At 41.7% G+C, this 25,720-nt stretch overlaps 1 protein-coding gene across 6 annotated transcripts in view; it reads right to left on the bottom strand.

Moving 5' to 3' along the window:
* Nucleotides 1-4,310: 4,310 nt before the first annotated feature.
* The window catches only part of Tp63 (tumor protein p63), a 200,070-nt gene continuing 178,660 nt past the window's right edge, over nucleotides 4,311-25,720 (bottom strand). For 2 of the 6 annotated variants that reach the window (XM_005344766.2, XM_005344773.2), the window contains exons 9-14: nucleotides 25,283-25,365; nucleotides 22,981-23,117; nucleotides 10,925-11,082; nucleotides 8,736-8,880; nucleotides 7,401-7,494; nucleotides 4,311-4,607 (exon numbers count right to left, since the gene is read on the bottom strand). In XM_005344766.2, the coding sequence (XP_005344823.1) occupies nucleotides 4,311-4,607; nucleotides 7,401-7,494; nucleotides 8,736-8,880; nucleotides 10,925-11,082; nucleotides 22,981-23,117; nucleotides 25,283-25,365 (914 nt within the window). Of the gene's footprint in view, nucleotides 4,608-7,400; nucleotides 7,495-8,735; nucleotides 8,881-10,924; nucleotides 11,083-17,414; nucleotides 17,530-22,980; nucleotides 23,118-25,282; nucleotides 25,366-25,720 lie in introns of those variants that run through there. The other 4 variants (XM_005344768.2, XM_026785790.1, XM_005344769.2 and 1 more) reach the window with 2 other exon arrangements.

Below are 25,720 nucleotides of genomic sequence, written 5' to 3'. Positions count from 1 at the left end.
TACTTCATTTTAGAGAAACTAAATGGTTGAAGAGTCACCTTCCTTGACTATACATTTGTGTTTTAATAATGTAGTTATGCTCATCCACATGACAGATGTTGTTATAGTCTAGGTCCTTCACATAGACACTGACTATTCTGCAAAGTTCCTGCTATGTTTTGGATATTATTCTCATGTCATTCTATTTCAGTCTACAAGAGAATAAAGTTTTCCGTTTAATAATAACACTAGATCATTTTCTAAAAGAGCAGTTATTCTGGTGAGTGATCTATGTACCCAGTGAAGAGGTTTTGTCTGGTCTGTCGCACTCGGAGGCCACTATTCTCAGTGTGTCTCCTCACACAACTGAGGTGATTTACCCAGTATTCCTTCAGTGTTGAGGAGGCTATTTATAAACGTCATGGGACAGTCATGTAGTTAAAATTAGGACCTAAGTCTTGCTCAGTCATCATCAGAGAAGCTTCTTCCTACAGTAGATGGAAAAATACAGAGACTCACAATTGAACAATAAGCAGAGAATTGAGAAACCTTGGAACATGGAGTTTTAAATGGGATGTTTCCATCAAACCTCTACTCTCTGAGCTCAGGGAAGAGGCAGTGGGATGGAAGACACCAAAGAAACAATGATTTCTATGCACAACAGGACTGCTGCACAGATGAACTTATGGAGACTGTGGGAGCATGCACAGGGACTACACAGGTCAAAGCATGGACGAGATCTCCCATCCCTAACCAAGGAGCCGTCTCCAATTGACAACCGTTTTCCAAGGGAGAATTCGCTTTCTTTAATGGATTCTCACTCAGTAGACATACCACACTCAATGGCAGACCTCATGCCTAGCAATAGACTACGAACTCAGTATACAATCAATGATATGGTATCTTGGGAGATTTTTTTTTTGTTTCTTGTCTCATTAATGCCTTGTCTAGGCTTTTATTTTATTTTTTACCTTATAGTTTTTTGCTTATATATCATGGTTTCAAATTTTGTGTTCTTATGTGTTTTCTGTGTGTGAATTATCTACATTTTTCCTGTCTATTTTCTAAAGAGAGGGAGAGAGGAAAGAAGGTGTGGAATTGGGTAGGTGAGGAGGATCTGGTAGGAGGTGACGGAGAGGAAATCATGACCTTAAAAGAATCTATTTTCAGCCGGGCAATGGTGGCGCACGCCTTTAATCCCAGCACTCGGGAGGCAGAGGCAGGCGGATCTCTGTGAGTTCGAGACCAGCCTGGTCTACAGAGCTAGTTCCAGGACAGGCTCCAAAGCCACAGAGAAACCCTGTCTCGAAAAAAAAAAAAAAAAAAAAAAAAAAAAAAAAACCAAAAAAAAAAGAATCTATTTTCTATTAAAAAATCAAAAATAGAACAGTCAAAAATGAAATATAACTAGGACACTCTGCAATCTCATGCCTACTTGGATAGCAAACTCTTTTTGACCTTAACTGAAGTGTTTCTTTCTCTTCCACAGTAAGAGAAATAAGCTCAGAGGTTGGCAGGATGTATAAATAGACACACACATGGACACACACAAACACAATTTCTTCACGTATTTTTATTTATTTTTAAATTTTATTGCATGTCCTGGCAAACAAAAGTGGCTTATAGATTTGCCTCTGGCTCACCAAAGCCCATAACACAAAAATACCAAAAGACAAGCAACTGAAGCAGTAAAAAAGTATCATGTCTATAAGAAAGTACCTTTTGAAAAAAACATTAATAAAGTATATAAAACATTTGACATTTGCTTAATTTTGTACAATTATAAAAATAAAAAACCCACATATCTTTCATAGTCAACATCCCACATACGTACTTGGGGGGAAAAATCAAGGAAACAAAAGCTAAATGGGTTAATAAAGAACATTCTGCTTTCTATCCTGTTGACTTCGTCGCCAAGCAAAGGAATCCCACTCTCCAGTGAGAGGCACTGAGCGGATGTCTGTTCTCCATGCTTTTCACTGCATCCCTGGCTGCTCACGCCCTTTTAACAGTGGTGCGAGGAGAGGAACTGTGCCTACCTGTGGCTCATGACGAACGCCAAAATCATAGGGTACAGTACAGAAACTTTGAGTCCCTAGTGCCACCTAAATAGTGCTGAAATGCCTCAGAGTCCCCAGTGCCACCTTAACAGTGCTCAAACAGCCCCAATACTCACAACACCCAGGAAGTCATTGTCTTCCTGTCCTGGCCAAGACACAGCTTCATTCTCCAACTAAGGGAATTTGCAAAGCCGTGAACTTGTTACAGAAATTAATAATGTTTCTCATCATTTAAACATAACAAAACGTTGAAATTAAGGACTCATTCTCTTTAACGTACAAAATTTAAAAAAAATTAAAAAACAAATTTCCCTTCCCCCCTTCTTACAATTAAGGCATCCTGTCTTATTTGACATCATATTCTCACTAAATGGTATTTCTGATATATATACATATACATATGTGTATGTATATGTGTATATATCAACAACCACAAAAGAGTTTCAGCTGTGGTTCTGGAAAACCCAACCATCCCCAAAGAGAAAACCAAAACAAACAAAACAGCACGGTATGCAATTTCACACACACACATACACAATGTAAGATTTTTCTGGTCAAGGCCATGCATTACATTTCAGAGGCACATTCGCCCATTTGCATTTTCAAATACCAATGGGATGTCATGTGCAATGAACGACAGCCTTTTATCAAAGTACATGGCAGGACTGGGGAGCTCATTAGCATATACACAACATATGCTTTCCATTGGGAAATGCTTCCAAAACGTCTAGGAGGAACACTGACTGCTGCATGCTGACATAAAGTGTAAGACAAGTGTCTTTGTGAAGTGGTTTAAAAGGCTTCAGTGAAAAGCGTTTTCCTTGACTTGTGGACATCTCTATGTCTACACAGCCTGGAATGGGCTGGGTGGAAAACTGGATCTTGACACCTGCTTTGAGGATCAAGAGGAAAACAACGGAAGTGCAGCTCCTGCCATGTGAACACTGCACTCCTCAGTTTCTAGGTGTCAACCCCCTGCCCTCATTCCAGACCTTGAAGAGAGGCAAACCAGCCTGTGCATGCAGTGTCTTGTGGACAGGAAAGGCTTTTAAAGGTCTGTTTCCCAAGCATCACTCCATGCTTCTAGAGGAACTTAACTTCACAGTTGGATGAGACATCTCTCTTTATAGTGGAGATTCAGAATTTGAGTCAGGCTCGTTTTTCCAGAATATTCCTAATAGATATCACAACTCCCTGTAAAAACCAGACAAATTCCACTCATCCCGACCAATTGGCCTAAATTCTTACAAAAGCGGTGAATATGTATTTTTACTTGGTCAATCCAGTAGTGAAATTTAGTTTTAAGGCTATTCTAATGGCAGTAAATATTTCCCTGTTAAATACTAAACTGTTGGGCCTTAAATGTCAAGGGGCCACTGTATACTTGGCCATGTCCCATCAGATGTTTGGAATAGCTGACTTGGACCATGTAAGGATTTCCAGAAGAAAAAAAAATGCTTTCTTCATTCTCAAACAAAAGCAAGAGAGGTTTTCCTTTCCTATGGTGTGTGACAAAAAGCAAACATAAAATTTTGCTTGTAATAGCCACCGAGTGAACCAGTCCGACTGGAATGGACACCGGTAACATGAAATATACTGACAGAGAAACTGTGTACATATATACAGCTTTACCTCATAGTAAGCAATGGTAAACACACTGGATGCATCCACAGGTTTGGTGTGCTCAATGCTCAACATCCGAAGAACTGAGAGGACCTATACATCACTGTTATTCACATCGACCACTCAACTCTACATATCTGCCACCATACATGATACCCCAAATAAAGGGGGACAGATCAATCATCCAAACAAGCAAATTTCAAAGGCTGATAAGTGCAACTCATTTTCCATTAAATTACATTTAAACAATACTCAATACCCCCACCCAAAATATATATTGTATATTTATATATTTATATATATTTATATATATATATATAGTCTTAGACTATAAGGCTGAAAATGCTTTATAAAAGTCAATGAGAGTTCTCTGCTGCTTAAAGAGACCCGCTGCTTTCTTTGCTAACTTCTATCTAGCAAGGACAACGCATCCTGCAAGCAAGAGTTTTGAAGGCTTAAAGCCAGAATCAGAATTAGGTGACAGGTCAGACTTTCGGCAACAGGCAGCCTCTTACTTCTCCATCCCTTTAGAAACCAGACTGAGAAGGAAAAGGAGAAGCGCTAGCAAGAATGCTTTGAAGATCAAGCAAGTGTGCCCTGTAGGGGCTGGGGGGTGGAAAAAGACAGGAAAAGCCCTGCAGTGGGCGCTCATTCCCCTTCCTCTTTGATGCGCTGCTGTTTGTTGCGACGGGAATCCATGTCGAAGTTGAAGTCATTCCACTCGTCGCGGGGTGGGAAAGAGATGGTCTGGCGGAGAGTAAACCGCACGGCATCAATCACACGCTCACCACGGGTCTCGCTGGAGCCCACACTGACTGTAGAAGCACCGCTTGGGGTCCTCAGGAGATGCGGGGGTGAAGAGAAGTCGTGCAGCTGCCTGTGGTCCAGGATACCCTTCCAGATGGCATGCCGGAACTGCTCAGGGATCTTTAGACTTGCCAAATCCTGTGCGACAGGGAGGAGCCCAGACATTAGAGGGCAGACACCTAATCCTTTATTACATGCTGTTTTTCATTCTTTGGTGTTTGGGCTTAAAATGATCTGAGTTTATTATCACTAATTTGGCAGATAAAGCTTTCTGACCGACTTCCAGATGTTATGTTACTGAGAACGAAAATAGGACTCAGGTGGGGCATGTGTGCTGCAGACAACAATTCACTCATTCTTTATTTGCCTTAGTTTCTCTCTGTGCAAAACAGTGTAGACAGTAGTTAAATAAGAGGGCAAAAATCTCAACAAGAAATGTAAGATTCTTAAAATCTGTGGGGCTTTAGCCACCAGGAGAAAGGTGTTATGGAGTGTCCCTAACAGTGGGGGAAGAGGGGAGGAGGACAAAATTTTTGTAGGGATTGAGAGTTTCCTAAGAACCAAACTATTTAGCTTATCTTCACAATACTATTTAATCTTGAAATTAGTGCTGGATATTTTTATACCCATTTTATGGAGAGAATAATAGAAGATTAGGTTAACAAGCCTTGAAATTTTATTACAAGGTAAATAAATTGTGAACTTATGAATAACTACAATTATCCTATGGACTGAACGGTCATAGGGTGTGTGGATAAAGAGCATCGAAGTGCACAGCAGTTGTGTCTAGGCACTATGGGAGGGACAAGAGACCTTTCCAGCAGGGTTAGTCTTAAGTAGGCATGGTGCATGCCTTGCACTGGTTGGCATTAGCTTGTTTGATATGCTTCAGCTCAATGAAACAGCAAGGTGGGCAGAAAGCAGCTTAGCAGATGGCATCTGTTCTTAGTTCCCCATTTGGATGCATTGGAGACAATTGTGGCTTTGCATTCTAGATACTATGGGCTCATAGGTGAGGGTGGGTATGACATTCTCGAAACTCCAAAACAGATACTATACTGTTCTCATTTGCATTATGAGCTCAGCTTTGCATCTGAAGATACTCAATGTATTCAAAATCCTCCAGCAGAAAAGGACACTAAAATAGCAGACTGCTGCAAAGACACAAGAGGTGTCTGTTTCCAGAAGTGCACCAAATGATGCTGAGGGGAAGACGAGAAAACTGAATCGTTTTCCAAAATGTCCCAACTCAGAAACCTGCACCATGCTGTCATATTGTCCCATTATTTGTGTTTCAGACCATCACAGTGACCCTAACATCTTCTATAGCAGAAGAATGCATAGTAAGAAGACAATGATCCACTAACAGACTAAGTTAGCATGCCAGATGGCTTCTTGCATTCTTTATACCTCTGAGACTCTGAATGAGCCCAAGATTCTGTGTAACCTCAGCACCACTACAAGGCAACATCAACAGAGGCAGACTTGTGGGAATCGCCTCTGAACCTTAACAGCTGCAGGAGAATCCTGGCACTCCCCAGAGGGGGCAAGTCTACCAGTGAGTATTTTGTAAGGACACAGGGAAGCAGCGGACTTTCTGTTTTACCACATAGGACTCCATTACGGGTATTTCTCAAACACAGGGCCACACTGCTTTCATCCGTGGAGAAACGTGATTTTCAAGTAGTCTAAGTCTGTCAGAACTTAACTCCTGAAGCATTCTCTATAGTTTCTACCTATGGTAGGCTCTATCAAGGAAGCACCAGGAGTAACATTTAGAGTTGGGAGGGATGGGTGTAAGAAAGCGTGGTACACACTGATCTCTATGGGGCTGGGACATTGTCATGCTGCAGGGGCATCTCTAGCATCGGTGCTCAAGGAGGGGAAGGAGTCCCCACTACAGAAACAGCAGCAGAGGCAGAGACGATCTCCTCCCATCAGTCCAAAGTGCCATCTGGAAGCTAGAACGGAGGACAGCACATGCCACAGAGAGCGCTAGAAAAAGCAGCCAAGGAGGGAGGCAGAGAACCAGGTTGCTGAAATGCAAACAAAGTAGCTCCCATGTATGCAAAAGTTCAAGAAATGGAGTGGAAAGCCTGAAAAAGTTCCATCACATGCAGCTTGTTGCAAAGACTTTCCAAGCCAGAGGGGAGGGATTTGTAACTCAGTTGGATTAATTGAGACCCCGAGAGGCAGTGACAGCCTCAAATTTCACTGCTACTAAAAGTCCTGCCCAGGACGCAGACTTATGGCCAGTAATCATTCCTGACCATAGGGGCAGTGAGCTGGGCTGACAGCATTTCAAATGAATAGAGGGTCTTACAGTATTGAAAGGTACAGCTGACTCATCCTTAAAGCTCTACATTAAGAAGAGGTGGACACAGCCAGTGAACAGGGTCACAGGCTAGAGATTTACAGCCAGGCTTCTCTTGGTGGTACCACTATGAACTCACGATGGCCAATGACACTTTTGTCATTTCTCTGTATGTCCTTCCTGTTCTCCTGCCTGGTGATTTAAATGGACAAATGAGAACATTGCAACCCATCTCTGAGTAAGCCTCACTATGTTGCCCAAGCAGGTTGCAAACTTCTGAGCTGAAGCAATCCTCCTGTTTTAGCCTCCCAAGTGCTTGGTTTTCAGCCACCTGTCTTGAGACTAAAGCTTCTTGATTGCACAAATTCTATATTTTCTTTCTCATTTGTATACACATGGGCACACTAAGCCATAGCATAATGGTCAGCTTTATTGATTGCTTAGCTTCTAACCTGGAAAATCTTTCTGACAGAGTTATGGGCTCCATCAGAATTGAGGATTAGAAGCATGACCAACACAAAGTCTAAAACTGGCGTGGATGGAACTATAAGGCGTATGGACTACGGGGAGAAAAATGAAGAAATTGTACTAAAGAGAAAAGTCTAACCGTTACTTACATCCATGGAGTAATGCTCAATCTGATAGATGGTGGTCAGCCCCTGGGTCGTGAAATAGTCCAGACATGATGAACAGCCCAACCTTGCTAAGAAACTGCAGAGGGAGGAGGGAAAAGGAAGGAGGAAACAGAAAAAGAAAGTTCACCCCAACTGCATTGGCGAGATAAAGGAAAACCCATTATTTTGCCCTTGGATGCCCTGCATAAGAGTCTGGGGGCAAATGAAGTATGTGTAGGCCTTGGATTTGAGGTTTGAGGATTGCTAGAAACTCAAAGTTTAGGTAAACTGACCACAGAAATTGAGCATAAGCATTCTAGAAGGTGACGATTTTTCAGTTGGCAATCTGAGGTATCCTTTTGAACAAAAGCAGGAGGAGTCATGGGGGCAGGGTACAGGTGAAGGGTCCAGTGGTCAGGTCCCCAGTCCTCTTGCCTCCTGTCTCGTCACATCAAATTGAGAATCACTACATTTACTATTTTGTGTTTGGGGGTTTCTTAGAATGTTTTAGACAGTTGAAATATTGCAGGCTAGTACTCTGAAATATCAATACATGTTGATCTATATCCTTAACACACAGATATTTCTCTTTGAGGTACTAGCCTGAGACTGGTGATGTCACTCTCATCCCAGAATCAATTTCTGCTGAGCTAAGCCAGGTACTGCATCACCTTTGTGGCTAACATTGCACATGGACGAAACATGCTCGACTAGCAGCCAAAGGAACAAAGCATGCTTGCCCAGAAGCAGAGGACACGCCCGAAGCACGGACCACGGAGCTGCATGTGCCTCTGTGAGAAGCATCTTTAAGGCTTTGTTAGCTTCTGGCCATAAGAAACCTGCTTCCCTGGAGTATCCCCATTTCTCAGGGGAGTGTCAGGGGTTCTTCAAATTTCAGAGTTTTGCTAATATCAAGGTATGTTATAGACATCCAACTCCAAAATCATGGTCCCGTGGTGACTAAGAGCTGTGAGGCCTAGAGAGCAGGAAAGGGAGTAGGAGAGCCAGTTTCTGTCCCTCTGGGGAAGCCCAGCCCTGAGCACCAATCCATGGGCCACAACTGACCTGTAGTACGAGGAGGGAGAAAGGAGTAAATGAAGACCACGCAACAGGTCTGAAACCTGTGTGCACATACACACATTTTCACTTGCCCCACACTGGCTAGAGGCCTTCTCGATAGAGCTATGCTGGCCACCCTACCAATCAGACTCAACTTCCTCAAATCCCAGGACAACGTCCTTTCTTCTCAACTGTGTGACCAGCCTTGCCAGTGTCTTCCCTCCCCCCCTCAGACGCCTAGGGCCGGGCCCCAGGAGCACGTGCCGTGCGTGCACTCACCTGACAATGCTGCAATCTGTGGGGTACGGAGGTGGGGGAGTGCAGTGGGAGGTGGACGGCATGGAGAGTGGGGGAGGGAGGGCTTGGGTGGGGCTGAGTCCATTCATGTCTCCAGCCATTGGCATGTGAGTGCCCATCATAGGAACTGGACGGAAGCAGGAGGAATAGAGAGGGTTACTAGATGATCGTTCCCCAGCATCCCAGGGGTCTACCTGGCCTTGTTGAGTTTTACCAGAAAGCTGTGGGTTTGGTTTTTCTTATTGCAGGGAAGGGTGACCTAATTTCTCTATATCCCTTCACACACTCCATGCCTAGTCAAGCAGAATAGAACCAGAACTCCAGACTAATCACAGACTTCTAGAGCTTTGTTCCCCTAGGGCTCTCTTCTCACTCTTGTTCCTTTCCCCTAAGCTGATGTGTTCCTCCGTCTTCTGGACAGAATGGGCTACAATTCAGTTTCTCTTATGCACTCATAAGATAAACTCATCTCCTGTAGCCGAGAGATTAGCTCTCATCAACGTTTCTAGCCCCACAGACATAGCAGACTTCCTGTCACAGTGAGATGCCCAAAAGCTTGTCCTGAGGGGGATGTGAGCAAACAAGAGTCATTAAGATCTGTGTGGAAACAGGAGGACTTGCTATGGTATTGGTTTGGGAACCTTATGCTTAGGAAGAAAAAAAAAATCCCAGATTGTAACTCTGTTATATAATCCACTTGAATTCACCAATATCACCAATACTTTGGACGTTTTGTAAAACCATGAGCTTCAAGTATTCACTTACACGCCCACTCCCAAAAAGTTTAGTGCTAATAAAATTTATGGAACAAATTTTGTTTTCTGGAAAAAATAATATATCTAGAAAATAAGAATATAATTTGTGTCTTCCTTACGAACTAGAAGTATGGCTCAGGGGAAAGACCCCTGTGTGATGTAGCCAGCTGCAAAGTACAGTTCTGAGACTTCTCCATCTACTTCCCTTCAGACATCTCTGCGTGCAGCAGAGGGCTGTGTACTATAAATACAATGTAATCTGTGGAAAGTTGTGTAAATGTCAAGTGTTACTGCTACCACTATCTTGTCGCTAGAGCAAGTGGAGATATTTTAATTACTGTTACAAGAAAGAAAATAAAGTTGAATGGCTTCCCTTTGCTGTCGGGTTTGGGACCTCGGGGTGCATTATCAGGATGAGAGAGGGAGCCTATTGCAAAGTCCCTGTTGGCAGATTATCTCAATGAGAAATCAACACGGGCTGCCAGACCACAGACAAACCGAAGGCTCTCTTAGCTTCTTTTGGATAGGCTGGGATTTCCAAAGAAAAAGAAATCAAGGATTTGGTCACAATAATTAGGGACTTTAAAGGACCAGATGATAGGATCTTATCTTTTCGTTGAGTGGGAATTTTAGGAACCATATAGTGTTCCCTTCTCTCTATCTGTGAAGATATTATTATCCTTCTGCATTTTTACTATTGTTCATTTCATTCAAATCTCTGCACCCCTTTTGTCTGGCTTACTTATAATAGACAAAGCAAATCTCTTTCTCGAAAAGCTATGTGCCAATTAGTATCTACTTATTTAGATCCAGTTTTTGCATTGCCTTTCATATCTCCAGTGAGTTACTATGAGGAATTCATATACGTACAGAAGTAAAGGGGAAGCCTCCGTATGGATTGATTCCCTGCTTACTGCATATGGAATGAAGTCAGACTATAAAGCCAGAGATTCATAAAATGCTAAATGTGCAGAGGGATTGTTGTAGAGATGGAGCAGGAGAGCAAAGAACTAACTTGTTTGCCGTTGCACAGCTAATTCTGCATGGATCCGGAGGGGAATCAATAATTTTTATGCTTTTAGTCTAGTGCTCCATACTTCTTCCCTCTTGTCAGATACACTTTTCATAAACTGTGTCAGAGATGGTCAGTGGAGGGCCTCCATCTGGGCTGTCTCAGTGAGATCTTTATCCCCACCGAGGGAAGACTCTCACCTTTACGTCTATCTCTATGACGGTGTTTTGAAGTAAAACCCATACCTCAAGAATGAGAAGCTAACTGGGAAAGCCAAGTCAGTCAACTGTGGTGGCCTCTGCCTCTGTAGCACTTAGCTTAGAGAAGAACATTTGTGGCACCTTAAAGCGTTCTCCTGTACTAGCCCTGTGCATCCTTTGGCAGCTGAAGAGAGAGATGCTTACTGTTGGCTCCCATGCCCTCAGGCATGGTGGTGGGGGTGAGGGCGTTGCGCTGCTGTGGGTTGATAAGCTGGCTCACGGAAGGCAGCTTGTTCATGCTGTTCATTTTGCTCAGAGGTGGGGAGCTGTTACCGTACGAAGACTGAGACTGCATCGAGGTCCTAGGAACACAAACATGGAAACGGTGGTCAGCATGGGATACTGAAAAGCGGGACCAGTCATTTCCAGCAGGTCTTGCCTTAGATTAAAACCTGCCCTAGAACTATGCATGGGCCAGATACTCTTCATGATTAATGACCTAGAGTCCTTGATTGTCCATGAGAGACTCAAAGGAAGGGATGCAAAGCCATCACAAAAACCACTATTTTCTGGACTGTACACAGCAGAGTGCTTAGTATCTCATTTGTGAGAGGGAACATTTACATGCTTCTTTTCTTCTTATTTCCTCCATCTTCTTTCTGTCTCTTGTTTTTCAGTTTGATTAAATCTTAAAACCAGTAAGTTGAGAGAACTTTGCAAGGTACACAGGCTGATGAAGAGAACAGAAAGATACCAAACTCTATTTGCAACTGAAGCCTTCCATTTACAACTTGCCCAGGCATTTGGGAGGCACAGCAAATATCTGAAAGAGTCAGTCATCTGAGGCATTTGACAATGCTGTCAAATATCCTGCAGTCCTACGGAAAACCCACGGCATAAATACATTTCCTCAGCTGAGATCTTCATGAGCTGTGAGAAGACCCGGTGCGTGCCAACCGTGATTCTACATAGGAGAACCACTGGGGTGGTGACTTTCTATAAATCTTTCATATGTGTATATGTGCACAAAAAATAGTAATCATATAAAGGCTAGAGCCATGTAAACAATAGGGCCAGTCATGTACCCTTGCCATATGAGCTACACTGTTAGTAGCAGGAGATCTAAAATGATCATTTTCATCTTTGAGAGACTCTCATAGTAGTGGTTCTAGCAGGGATAACCACCCTCATCCATTGGAGGACGGAGCTAGAAACTGGAGAGGAGATACTAAAGACCGATTGTGGAGACCATAGCCTTTACAGTGACTAATTGCTAAGACTATAGAACGAGGCTTTGAGCCCGTTCCCAGCCTACGATGGGAGAAGTTCTCCTTTACAGTTCATCAAACAGTTCATCAATTTTGTCCTGATTTGCCCCCTTTCAACCACGGTCACAGTCTCATAAATATATTAAAAGACAAATTAAACTTTTTATGTGGGTCTTATTTTTATGTGTTTGTGAAGGATATCAATATTGAATGCTTTGTAAAATTTAAAAACTTTTAAATGACCGCTTAAATATTTGTATTTTGGGTAATTTCTGAAGATGCACTGAATTCCCCATAGTTTTCTACATTAGTGCAGAGCACTTGCCTGGCTGGGTAAAGCAAACAACACACTCTCCAGTTATTTGTGGAAATTAGAATGACTTTACAAAACAACTACATTTTCCACCATTGTTTTACATTTTGTTCTCTTGAACCCTTTCCAAGTGGTACAAATGAGCATCATCTAATAACTGTGCAACACCCGCTCCCCCCACACTCCCGCTGTTATGAGACACCTCAGTTTACCTGGCTGTCTTTCTCCCAGTCTAAATGATTGCCACTATTGTGAAAATGCCACACTGTGGTATGGAAGCACATGGTGAACAGATAATTATTATTAATGTTTGAAGAATGAGTAAATATGAAATGCTGAGAAAATATGCCCAAATGCCCAGTACTCACTGCTAGATGGTTGGGTTGAGGATAGAAAAGAGTCTCCTGGCACTTAGTCCCTGATTGTTTTTTTTTTCTTTTTGGGGGGACATGCCTCAAGAAATAAAATGATGGTGGGTAACAAGGTTGCAGGATCAAGAAACTGTTGAAATACTAAGAGAAACGTGAAAGGCCAAATTAGGCAAGGAGCAATGGTTATGTAAAGGGAATCTAACAGCTACCAAGAAATTCTAAGTCCACACCACCACTGTGTTTCAGGAGCCTGATGGGGAGTCAGCACATTCACATCAATCCAGACTGTATCTAGTACAGAGTAAGGTAGTAGGGAGGTATTCAAGCTGTTGCTTCTGACCTTTCGTTGGGCTACCATCATGTAGCTAAGAGCTAGTCACCCATACTCCAGATTCAGATAGGATCTTTAATTTGAAAAGTCTCCATGTTCTTCTCCATCTCCCCAAGTAGGTGAACATAGAGCCAAAGCTAAGGATAAGAATAGTTTTAACCAGTCGGGTGGTGGTAACGCACGCCTTTAATCTCAGTACTCGGGAGGCAGAGACAGGTGGATCTGTGTGTTTGAGGCCAGCCTGGTCTACGGAGCAAGTTCCAGGACAGACTCCAAAACTACAGAGAAACCCCATCTCAGAAAAACCAGGAAAAAAAAAGTAGTTTTAACCATTAGTAACTGCAATCCTGCAATCGGGAAGATAAAAGTATGTTACTGATGAACTTTGCGCTTGCCTCTGGACTTCCAGTCACAATGTATTGCTATTTCCTATGTCCTGCTAAAACCTGTGGTCATTAATATTTTGCTAACTTATTCAATTGACTATTTTTTACTGTAATAAACCTAATTTTAGGAAGAGGCACTGGAAAAAAAAGATGAACAGTAAAGAAATCTGAATTTTGGAGCCATTAAAATGTTTGTTAGCTTCTCAATATAAGATAAATTTATAAAGTGCCTGAATTTGATCAATGTCACAACTGAACTTCCTTTTCTTAGGGCAAGCTCAGGTTGGCTCTGCAAGAGTGCCTATGATGTCTGAAGGAACTCGGGTGAGAGTCCTGGATGTTGCCCACTATCTTAGAGACACAGAGAATCTTCATCCATTTCTACTCCCTTACAGCCCACATGGTCAGTCAAGTATTTTGTCAAGGAAATGTAAGGTACCAACATACAAATTCATAAGAAGAAATGGCCAGCCTTGACACATATATTTAATTGAGTAGACTTAAAAATAATTTTGGGTAATGTCAAAAGGGTCATAAATTTTGAATGCACCCACTAGAACATGAGTGAGTTTTATGGATACAAAGATGAAGGCCATGGCACTGTGATCATTACTGACTCCACAGTGTCTGAAATGGACAGCCATCACACACTTAGGAAAATGTGTGATCCTGGATGAAAGTCACAGCCAATACAAAGACCCTGAAAAACAGTCAAAAGCCATTACAAGTGCAATATCATGGCCCTTGAGTAAACAGTCCCCCAAAACATCGAAAAGGAAGCAGAAGCTATGCTGAGTTGTTCTTGTCACCCACTCCACCAAAGGTCAAGAACTAAACTGCAATGACAGCTGCTCTAATGGACAGTGTGGTATGGTTTCTACTAGAGGGCCTCTGTGAGGCTTTACTAGGGTTTTCTGGAACCCAAGTGCTATAAAGATACAGATAGCTAAGTCTCCTATAGCTATAATCTTAGCAGATACTTTGGGCACGCTAGTAATACTTAGAAGAGTATTAGTAAACCCAAGTCACAGTTTTGTTTTGTTTTGTTTTTCAGTGGTGGTGATTGAACCTAGGTGCTTAAACATGTCATCAAATTCTCTACCACCAATCTGATTTATCACCAAGCTCACAATTCCTGGTTTTTAACTCTCAAACCATTAACTTCTGTGTGCCTTTCTAAGAATAACATTTAGAATTCCAGGGCTAGATGTGCTTTTAAATCGGTGGTTCTCAACTTGTGGGTCATGACCCCTTAGGGGGATCACATATATCAGATATTCTGCATGTCACATTTTTACATTATGATTCACAACAGTAGCAAGATTACAGTTATGAAGTAGCAATGAAAATAATTTTATGGTTGGGGGTCACCACAGCATTAGGAACTGCGTTAAAGGGTTGCAACATTAGGAAGGTTGAGAACCGCTGTTTTAAATGATCTGGGATTAGAAATTGGGTTTCCTGTTTCTGCCTTTCACGACTTTGCGGTGAAAGATAAATTTCATGCTAAGTTCCAGGCTGTATCTAAGGCCTTCTGAACCCTTGCTTGCTCCTCTTTCTTCATTTAAATCCTTTCATTATATGAACTAAAACTTTCAACTCAAATTTGGAGACATAGCAAAAAAAAATATTTTGCCAAGCCATTTCTAGAAGCCTGAATATAGAAAGGGGGAAAGGAATAGAGAAGGGGAGGAAAACTCTGAATATGAGGAAGGTTAAAAAACAGGAATAAGTAGAAAAATAATTGCACCTCTTTTAAGTATTTCCCAAGGACAGGCCCTGTCTGTGGCCTGTGCTCTGGGTAAGCTTGACTCTAAAGACCACAGGCAGCAAGAGTTCTTTAGAAGGTCAACCATAATAAAGAAATATATTCCATCATTTTAAATACACACAATCATATAAAGGTTGCTATAAATACAGAGAAAATTTACATAAGAATAGCTAAAAGAGAAAAATGTTTTTGAAAGAAATGTTAAAAAATAATCTAAGAATGTTTTCTCATTCTTTAAGTAATTATGGCTCAAAGTTACTAACTGAAATATAACAAGGGCATCAGAATTTACTAATATACTTTAATCTCTTGTCAAGATGTTTTTGTCTTATGCTTTTATCTGCTACTTGCTTTGGTGCATTTATTAAAACTTCATTGGAAAGAGTAATTACAATAACATAAAGCCCGGAACACATAGAAATTTAAATCCCCAAACTTAGGATATTAGCTGCACTCTAGATTACTAGCTAAAGACTATATGATATACAAACCTAACTATCTGATACATTTGAACTTAGTTTAACTTTAATTAGTAAATCTGTTGATTTTAAACAAAGTCAAAACTTGTTCAGATGTCTTTTGGCACTCTAGAACATTAAGTATTCACAGGGGGCCTGTTCATTTAGACCAATGTTTCTCAATCTGTGGGTCACAACCCTTTTGGGGGTACATATCAGATATCCTACATATCAAATATTTACATTGTACTTCACAACAGCAGCAAAATTACAGTTATGAAGTAGCAAAGAAAACTTTCTGGTTGGGGGTTGCCACATCATGAAGAACAACTGTATTATAGGATCGTAGCATTAGGAAGGCTGGGAACCACTGACTCAGGCATTGTAACTAATTTTTCAGAGTATTAACCTGGATATAATATCTTAAATAAAATTACAAAAGAGACGGAGACCAGACCACAGTGACTGCCCTCTAACTCTTATTATTTAGACCCATGCATAGCACTTGCAATGCCTAAGATATGAGAATATACTGCACTTGGGGGGGAGGGGCAAGAGAGACAGAAACAATAACTACAAGATAAATAAAGATGCAAAAGTTTATTGAAAATTAAAACCACACATCCACAAAGCAACAGCCTCTATCACAAGAAATTGTTGTCTTGATGACACAGGAGAAAGTGCTGGGGAGCCGGTTAGATTGCGAGGTGACAGGGACATTGAAGGAAGAAACAGAGACAGTCCTTTTGAGCTGGGGAAATACGTGAAAAGGAAGGAGAACTTGATTGGCTCTCTGTAATTTCTAGGCTAGGGATATTGATTTTAATACCTGTATGCTTATAATATCATTCAGTCAGAGAAGAAGTCTCCCAGATAAATGCACATGAGTGGTAGTGAGAAATCTGGCTGGTTCTCTGGTAGGCAGGGTTGAGGGCTAGCAGCTCTAATTAAACAAATCAATCACAGATCTGGTGAGGAGACTTGGAGCTCTCCCAGCATTGAACAACAGGAGGCAGGTACCTGCTTATATTTCTGGGATAGTTTCAACTCCTCTTAACACCATAAAAGTAGCTTACCTGCCTTAGCATCTCAACAACCACTGAGGAGTGTGCAAAGAAGAGTATCATAGCAGATGCTAATGTACAGTGGCAGAGATTGGACCTGGCAAAGCCTTAGTGAACTTTCTCCTTCCGTAGGAAGAGAATACATGAATGGTGCAACTGCTCAGCGAGAATCCCGACCCAGTCCCCTTGACACCTTTGTCTGTTACTGTTTGTAGTATTACTCCATATCCAACATTCAAAGGGCCCAGACTCCCAGTCAACACAATTTGCTTAGGCACAGACAATAACAATTTTTTTTCTTGTTTCTTAAAAATACATCTTAAGTTTGAGACCTGCTCAAAAGCTTTATTATGAGTTTTAGAAACACAACAGAAGGTAACAGAAAAGGATTCCAATAAACATTGTAATGCCTCAGCCCAAGGGATCCCCCTCCCTCCTGGGAAAACAATAGAAAGCTCACAGACAAGCACAGTTGGAGTTCCTGCCCAACCAGGGCAGGCTCTAAAAATACAAAATCTGCAATAAGCATCTTTCCTTGTAACACTTTGAGTCCCTTCAAAGATTCTCTCTCACTAGTGGCTGCGTGCCTTTGAGCAGCTGGGTCTCTGAGCCAAAGTGTCTTCAAGTCCTGTTTGTGAGGGCCGGATACATGTACACGCATGCACGCGCTCCCACACACACAAACACACATGGAAACACAACAAACACACGTGCTCCAACACAGATGGGGCTCTATGGGTACACGGAGCGGTTTGGGGGGTTGGAATGTCTAAAGAAGACTTCAGACTGGGTCGGAGCTTCTCTCCGCGGCTCCGCAAGCTCATTCCTGAAGCAGGCTGAAAGGAGACTGCAGAGAGGAACCAAAGAAAGAGAATGAAGGCTTAGGACTCATGCATCCACATCAAATGAGCACAGAGCTACACCCTTCTACCTTCATGATCATAGTGCAGGTGGCACAGACCGTCTCGAATGCCGCTTCTCTCGTTTCTTTTAAAACGCCTCCTTTAAGGCCATCCAGAACTTCTACTTCTCAGGAATTATGTAAAGGAGAAACGAGGTAAGGCGGGGGCAGCTAATCAGCAGTATACATCAGGATCTTATTTTTAAAAATGCATTGTCCCAAGTCCTCCCTAAGATCTAGCTGTGGCCCAGTCATGCCCATTTCTTAACATAAAGTGACTCAATTGAGGATTATGGTGACAGGCAGGTTCACTGTTTAGCACCGTGCTTGGCAAGGGTCGACTGGACTCAATTAATTGACAAAGGGAATAGAAAGAAACAAGAATAAACTTTGATCCTCTGTAAAAATGTCACATACCCAATTATTATGCCTCATTACTGCTCTGTCTAGCCAAACTCTGAAGTCTGAAGAAATAGATCTTATCAGTGTGGGGGCTGCGTCATCATGCATCTGCACAGAACTATTAATGAGCATTTTGTATGGGCCCCGATTGAGGTGGGTAAATACCTTAATCCTCTCCGTCACAAACTTGGCCTATAAATGCATATATCAAACTCATGAAAGCAACTTTTGCATAATTAAGAAATCAATTATGCCATAGGATGCCAAGAATAAGCCCTTTTATTTGGCTAAAGGTTGTGCAACCTGCTGAAGTGTTGGGAACTGTTTCCCAGACAGGATTTTCAAATCCTGTTTGTTTAGTCCTTTCAAAGGAGCAAGGCTATTTTCCAACTCAATCCATGACCTAGTGTACCAGCAAGATTGGGATGTTCATAACAAAATATGCCAGGATATACATCATAGGGGAAGCAACTTATAACTTAAAGATCCAGTTTGGAGACTTCTGTGTTTGGAAGCTGAAGTCTGGAGAGTTTCTGATAGGGAAGCCTAGTGTAGTTGGCTGATCATATCAGCATTCCAGTGAAGGCAAGACTAGATACACCCTGTGGGTTCAAACTTTCAGACTTAGAAGCAAGGCCAGCTCTACAAAGGAGATAGGCACAATTGGAGAAGTGATCTAATTGAATTTAATTAACCTCTGAGATTTTTCTCCATTAGTAATCTAGAGGTAAGAAACCTCTGTCTTGAAAAATAGCATAATTTAGCTGTGAAGTTCCAAAGTAATACTGTGCTCATTATAAAAATTCAGATTTTTATATAATTGTCGGGTTGAACAACATGAAACTACGAGGTTGTTTGCTGTCGATGTTGTTTCCAAGTCTACAGAGCTGGCAATTTCCAGCAAATGTTCTGAAAATGGGTGGCCTTATAAACTAACTTAGAAGTGCAGTTTTAATGATTTATATCAATTTGGATATCGGTGTCATTTACTTTTTCCTAAATTCATTAGTAATCTTGAGTATAATGTATGCTTCTTAATACATGAAGCTAGGAGAGGGGCAGTCCTGGTTTAAAAAAAAAAGAACAGAAAGGATAGGGCTTTAAACTGAAAGAGCAAGACTAAGGACCAAGCAACCACAGCAACATGGGAAGAGATGCTCGCTGCAGCCTTAGCTGTTTTGTGGGCTTGCTTGGTCTTCCCAGACTTAGTGTGAGGGTTGGAACCAGTTTTGAAGAACCTGCTCAAAAGTAGCATCCTCTGGCTTCTGTTTACTATGGAGCCACAGTTAAGACATCACTATAGAATGAGGGCATCTTAGAGTGTCACAGCATATATTGTAAGGCAATGAAATCTTTTCCATAGAGAACAAAATACAGTTTTCCAGAAGGAAATGACAGCTAGGAAAAGTGTAAAGAAGCCATACTGGTCTGAGAACAGCAGAAAAGAGGACAGTGAATTCCAGGGAAAACAAGTAAACAAACAAATAAACAAAAAGAAAACATGTCACATGGGCTTTAATCTAAAAGTTAAGGCTTCCTAAAACAGGTGTCAACCAAACAGCCTAGCATTACGAACCAATGCCCATGGGACAGCAAGGGAGTAGAATTTAGTAAAAATTTGTAAAAAGATTTGAGCACTAGTAAACTATATTTGTACCACTGTAGGCAAGAAAATGGAAATATAATTTTGTCTTTAACAGGGCGAAGCCCAAGCATGTCTATAATAACTTGAATCATAGCAACTCGGTTCAAAATCTGTTTTCCATACAGCCTATGATCATGAAGGTAACCATGAAGGGTTGAAAAAAAAAGAAAGAAAGAAATGATAAATCCATGCACAAGTGAAAAGCAAGCAGAGAGAAAACACAGAATGGGAGACTAAGGAAGCAATTAAACTGAAAATATTTTACTGCCACCTTGTAGGAAGTATATTTCTTTCTCACCAATTTTCATTCTACTAAAAAAAAAATCCTTACCAGCATCAAATTGGTACTATGTTTTAGAAAGGAAATCACAGGCTATTACAGGCACTTTCTAAGTTGATTTATTCTTTTCAAATGATTGTCAGGAAATTAGATTTCCAGTTTTTCTTTGTCTACTTATTCCTGTCTCCTGCTCTTGGAGACTCACATGAAAATAAAAGAGCTGGGAAAAAAAAATCTCAGCTGAACACTATAGCAACTGGAGGACCTACATGGATTCATGCCAATCATCAGGGAGACATATATAATGGTATAGACATGTAATTGGACCAAACATCTGTATTTTGCAAAGATCTCATTTTGCAATCTGTTAGCTCTCCATGCGCAAGCCATCACAGCTGTGAGAGACCAGCTCAAAACCATGCACATGACTGTTTCCAACAAACACCCGGGGAGCTGTGCAGCTAACTCCTTACTGTTCATCTTCAGCTACTCCTGGAAAAGGATAAAAATAAGTCCCGAAAATCTTTTAGACCATTTTTGCTAGCAACTTTAGCATACATTTTCTTCTCCAACAAAATAGATTGCGCCATAAAAAAGAGATAATAAAACTTCCCCCGGGAGCAGTGCAAGGCGATCAATCTGCTACCACCTACTTGGGAAAAATCCTCACACAGAGCTACAAGGTCAGTATTTTCATCTATACAGTATAAACACAGATAGCATGAGCCCTTGACCAGAACAAGCCACTTGAGTCAAAAAGTCTATAAAACAAAGATAGGTTATTTCCTTTCTCACCTAATCTTTGCAAGCTTCTTTAATTTATATAATCCTGATCATTGCAAAGCTTTCTTAATATTACAACAGTATTTTAGTTAGGAATTCACTACTTGATGCAAACTACCGGAAGGCAGAAGCCTTAATTCTTGTTTCCATTTTAAAGTCACGTATTATAGTGTGCTTTACTAAAGGGATTAGATCACCATGAGCACTTGTTATCTCAGTAAAAAGGCTTTATTTGTCATAGGACAAAAGAGACCTATGGGGAAGGCTGCCGTCTGAAGCTGACTTCAGGACTTTTTGTGCTCGTTTCTTACCTCTCTAGAATACACACAATAACTTTGTGATGTGCCCGTCCAACAGAAATTCCACTTCAATGAACACAAAAAGATGAGGAGCCTATTCACCTGCAAGAGTGGTTGGCAAGCTCTCCAGCATGGCTCACGAGCTGCCAGTGGTTTTTACACTTTTAAACATGGAGGAGGTAGCAATTATGACATAGAACATGGTATGAAATACAAGTTTCAGACTCCATAATAAGATATTCATGTGACAGCCATCCTCATTGAGTTATGGCACCTACTGCTGTTCTCCCGACACAAGCATAGAACCGGTCGGTTATAAGAGAGCATCTGCAGTCAGATGCATAAAATACCTAACTCTCATGCTTCAGAAGAAGAAGAATGCTTACTAGTCCCTGCACTAGATGGTTCTTTTCTTCACTAACGAGAAAAACAATGTCGGAGCTGACGACTCAGAACTAGTTCAACACAACACATTAATATATAATACAATCCTCATCCTACTGGTGTTGGATGAGCTAAAGGTTTTGAGAATTAACTGGAAGCAATTCTCAGAGGAAGGCGCTCTTACTTATTCCTCTGCAAGTCTACTGTGTTTCAGCGGTGCATTCCTTGGATCTCATTTGCATGTTATAAGTGAACTAAATGGAATCTATACCTGATTATCTTAACATCCACTGATGTCAGATATCCAAAAGAATACATACTGTTGCCAGTGAGAATTTTGTGTGTTCTGATTTTCCTGTAGATTATTCTGTATCTCGAAGAAATCACTTGATTAAATTTTATGTTTGACCTTCAGAACAAATGATAGTCACGAATTGTAGAGCTTCCATTGAGATGCGATAGTCGAAAAGGGTCTTATATTTGCAACAGCTTTCAGCTGAGAAGGGGGCATGCTCATTTCCCAGTCTTCGGCTGTTCCCCACTCAGAAGTCAGCTATGGTTTTTAGAGATAAAGTCTAGACCCCTCAGCAGCATTTATATTGCTTAACTGCCCCCTTTTTATACTTATGTAGAAGTAGTCAATAATGTCAGAAAAGAACTACTATTTCTCGCTCACTTACATTTCTATTTTAAAGATCTTCTTTGGTCAAACCTTATAACTATTAGACTAAATTATCAATGTAGCTTAAAAAAATAGCAAACAAACCTCTTTTCTCAATCAAGGTACTTTTTGATACCTCTTCGTTTTGTCCTGAAAGGTTGAGTGTGTGAAATTTCTCCAGTAAACCGAAAATCTAGTATAGACATTCATCTACCGAGACTCTGTGGCAACACTGCACTAATATACAATATATTAAACTCACAAGTGATGGTACTTAAGCACCCAAAGACAGCTATAAGCAGAGCTCTGATTGGCCAATCTCCCATCTTTTCAGAAGAGCTATTCTCTTCTTGTTAGTCACAAAACAATTAACACCAAAGCTCTGAGTGGAAAGGTAGACTGTATGCATATGCTAATAAGGTTGCCAAACCTTTCCCATTTATTTAAAAATGTAATGCTGGAAGATAGTCTAGAACAAAGATGCTAAAACACAGAAACTTGATATGACTCTGTCCTGCACTGAGACATCCCTCAAGGAACAGGGCTAGGTCTCAGAACCCTAGTTAACACAGCGGGCAAACAGTTTACCTCCTCGTAGGAAAACCTCCTCTGTCCTCTTTACCTATAGCCGTACCCCAAACGGGATTGCATGTATCCTAGGAGATACACATGCCAATCCTCTGTGACGAGGGAAGGGTTTTGAACATGATAAGTTGTTAGGACAGAGTATTAGTAAGTGTTATCATGAGCTGGGAGCTTGTAATAGAACACAAGTGAACACTCCAAATGTCACACGACACACAGAAGGAGGCCAAACCAGCTCGTCTAAACTCTTATGGACCACACAGTGTCAGTGTCAGCTTCTGCCATTAGCCTGCCGCTGATGCCAACAGCCAACAGTCCCCCTTGCTCATGCCTTCCGCAAGGACGGTGGCACACTCACTGTTTTTGGAGTAAGTGCTGGTGCTGCTGCTGCTGCTGCTGCCTATAAGTTTCGATCGTGTGCTGCGGGAGGTACTGCATGAGTTCCAGGGACTCCTTGATCTTCAGCAGCATTTCGTAAGTCTCACGGCCTCTCACCTAGGCAAAAAACAGAAAACGGGGAGGATGAAGAGCTGCAGACCAGGCAAAACTCAGTCGCATCTCACTATTTGCGGTTTATGTACTGGTAAATACATCTCCTGGCTAAGACATATTTGCAACATGAAAACCAGTATAGCTGGCACTTTTCAGCCAGTTAGAGACACACACAGGGACAGATGAGCTGAGTCCTGTATATAAGTTCCCAGCTGAAGGTGAGCAAGGAGAAGCTATGCTCCTGTCTATGCTTTGATGCTGTGAACTAGCGTTCTTTCCCCAGCCTACTTATGCCCATTTGATTCATATTTTCATATTTTCATATTTCATATTTTCTGTGGATGACCTTGTTTTAACTGAGGAGAAGGCTGGGCTAAAGAACCCCCAGAGCCCTGGGGGTGAATGTATGCTGCATTCTAGACCTTATGCACGTATCTGCTCCACAGTCATTGACCTGAGCATGAACGACAGATGCGCCCAGTTTCTCCTCTGCTGGTATTAGCCTACTCTGGTCTCTTTTCTCCGAGATGCCCACCCTGACTTTAGGGCTCCTCTTCTCCCCACATTTTCTCCTTCACGTGTGTTTCCTCAGCCTTGTTCTCCTAAGAACTTCATTACCTTGGAAGTGCTAGGTACTCAGTTTAAGGTAAATGTTCGGAAGGCAAACATTCATCCTTCCTTACAATCGCTTGAGAACTGGCCTATGGGTCACTCAACTTGAATTGATTCCATGGCCTTTCTCATCCTGTTTACTTGATTTTGTCTAACTGCTCATTTCTTTAGGTCCAATTTATCACAGTAGCTTCTTCATGACCACATACTGGGATTTTCATGAAATATTAGTGTAGTATAGAAGGTGTAATGTTTTACCTAGAGGGAAAACATCCACTTTCTATCTGTAGCCTTAGAAGTGAGACTGGAAACCTCAGCTCGCTGCCTGTCAGGTTTCTCTGAGAGCCAGGGCTGGGAAGGCTGGGAAGGAGGCATACACACCCGAATGAACCTGCTGAACGACTTAAACTCTAATCCCAGGGTGGTAGCTCAGTCATTGCTCCTGACACTGTCACCTGTGTCAACTTGGATGGCATCAGGGTTGAACATCTTACAAAGTTTAAGAAGATCAGCAATAGCCACCGTTGGTGGCAAAGACCTAAGGTAGTAAGAACCCAATGAATGCTAGCCATAACCTAATGACATGATCTCATTAGTGATGGACACTCAAGTAGAAGGGATGGATGGTCTTACATAAGAATTGGGCCAAGCCTTCTGTCCCCTCACAAGGCTTCTGCTTTGCTTGACTTTGTTTATAACATTCCCTAAAGGACAACAAAGGTTCCCTGCACATAGAAATGGTGAATGCTTAGAGACATGGACATGCGGATTGCTGTGAGTTGATTGTTACTTATGATAAACATGTATCAAATGACCCTTGGGTACCCTGAAAGTGGAACAGCTTAGTGACTGCATTGTCAACTTTGTGAATTGCTTATGACAAAAGTTCATGAATGGCAATGCTGTGTCACAAGTAAAGATATACGAATTAAATATTTGATGGCAAATGTCCCATTACGGGGGTGGCTTTGTTAGAATGGGAGAGCGATGAAGTAGAACTCACAATATGAATATATTCTAAGGGAAAGGATCGTGTCATGATTTTAAAAGGAAAAGATCTTTGCTTTATTTGATACCTCCTTCTGCCACTATGACTGAACGTGTTTCCCTTCTCTATATTTCGTGTGTTTTACTCCGAAATTCCAAAGTGGTGGTGTTGGGAGATGGGGCCCTTGGCATGCTATTTAGGTTGCAAAGGTTGAGACGTGGAGGATATGATCAGTGGCCCTGTAAATGACTGTTCAGAAAGCTATGCAGCTTTCTATCCTGTGAAAGAATATGCAGAAGATGGCAGCATCTCAGAAGAGGGTCCTCCCCAGAACCTGATCAAGGGCAAGTTGCCCTCGGTCTCAGACTTCCAACCTTCAGCCCTAGCACCAGGAGAAATCCATGGTGCTTGTTCACATGCTGCATCATCTAAGTTCCTGCTGTTCTTACTCCAGGGAGGGAGGGTTCTTCCCTCTTTCCCCGAGGAACTGGGTGAGGACTGTCTAAGAAATGCACGCTGAAGGAAGGGGAAATGAAGCGACTGTGACAAACAATTCAAGGGGACTCACTGGTAGGTACAGCAGTTCATCATCTGGGGATCTTCGTTTCTTGATGGAAGTCATCTGGATGCCGTGTGTATTCTGGCGAAAAGCTGGAGGAAGAAGTACATAAGCTTCATCGAGAGAGTTTGTGAGAGCTGATGCACTGAATCTGATCTCTAAAAATACGTACAAAATAGAAACTGCCTAGCAGCATGGGAGATGAGGGATGTCGGTCCTAAGTAGCCGTCAATTGATGCTGGTTGTTTTTATATAAAGTAAGAAGGTGAGGGAAAGATAGAAAAAAAACAGTAGAGAAGGCAAACCCAGGTTGCTGTCGTGGGGGTGGAGGGGCATTCAGAGTATGTGCTCCTTACGTAAGTCTCTGAAAAACTGTTAAGAAAAAGGAAATACAGTTTTCTTGTTTTGCCTTTTTAAGAGTTTTATGGGCCGGGCGGTGGTGGCGCA

The sequence above is a fragment of the Microtus ochrogaster genome, chromosome 2 (assembly GCF_000317375.1).
Source record: "Microtus ochrogaster isolate Prairie Vole_2 chromosome 2, MicOch1.0, whole genome shotgun sequence".
NCBI lineage: Eukaryota > Metazoa > Chordata > Mammalia > Rodentia > Cricetidae > Microtus > Microtus ochrogaster.
Note: the sequence above shows the minus strand (reverse complement) of the source record. Positions and strands in the feature narration are given on the sequence as shown.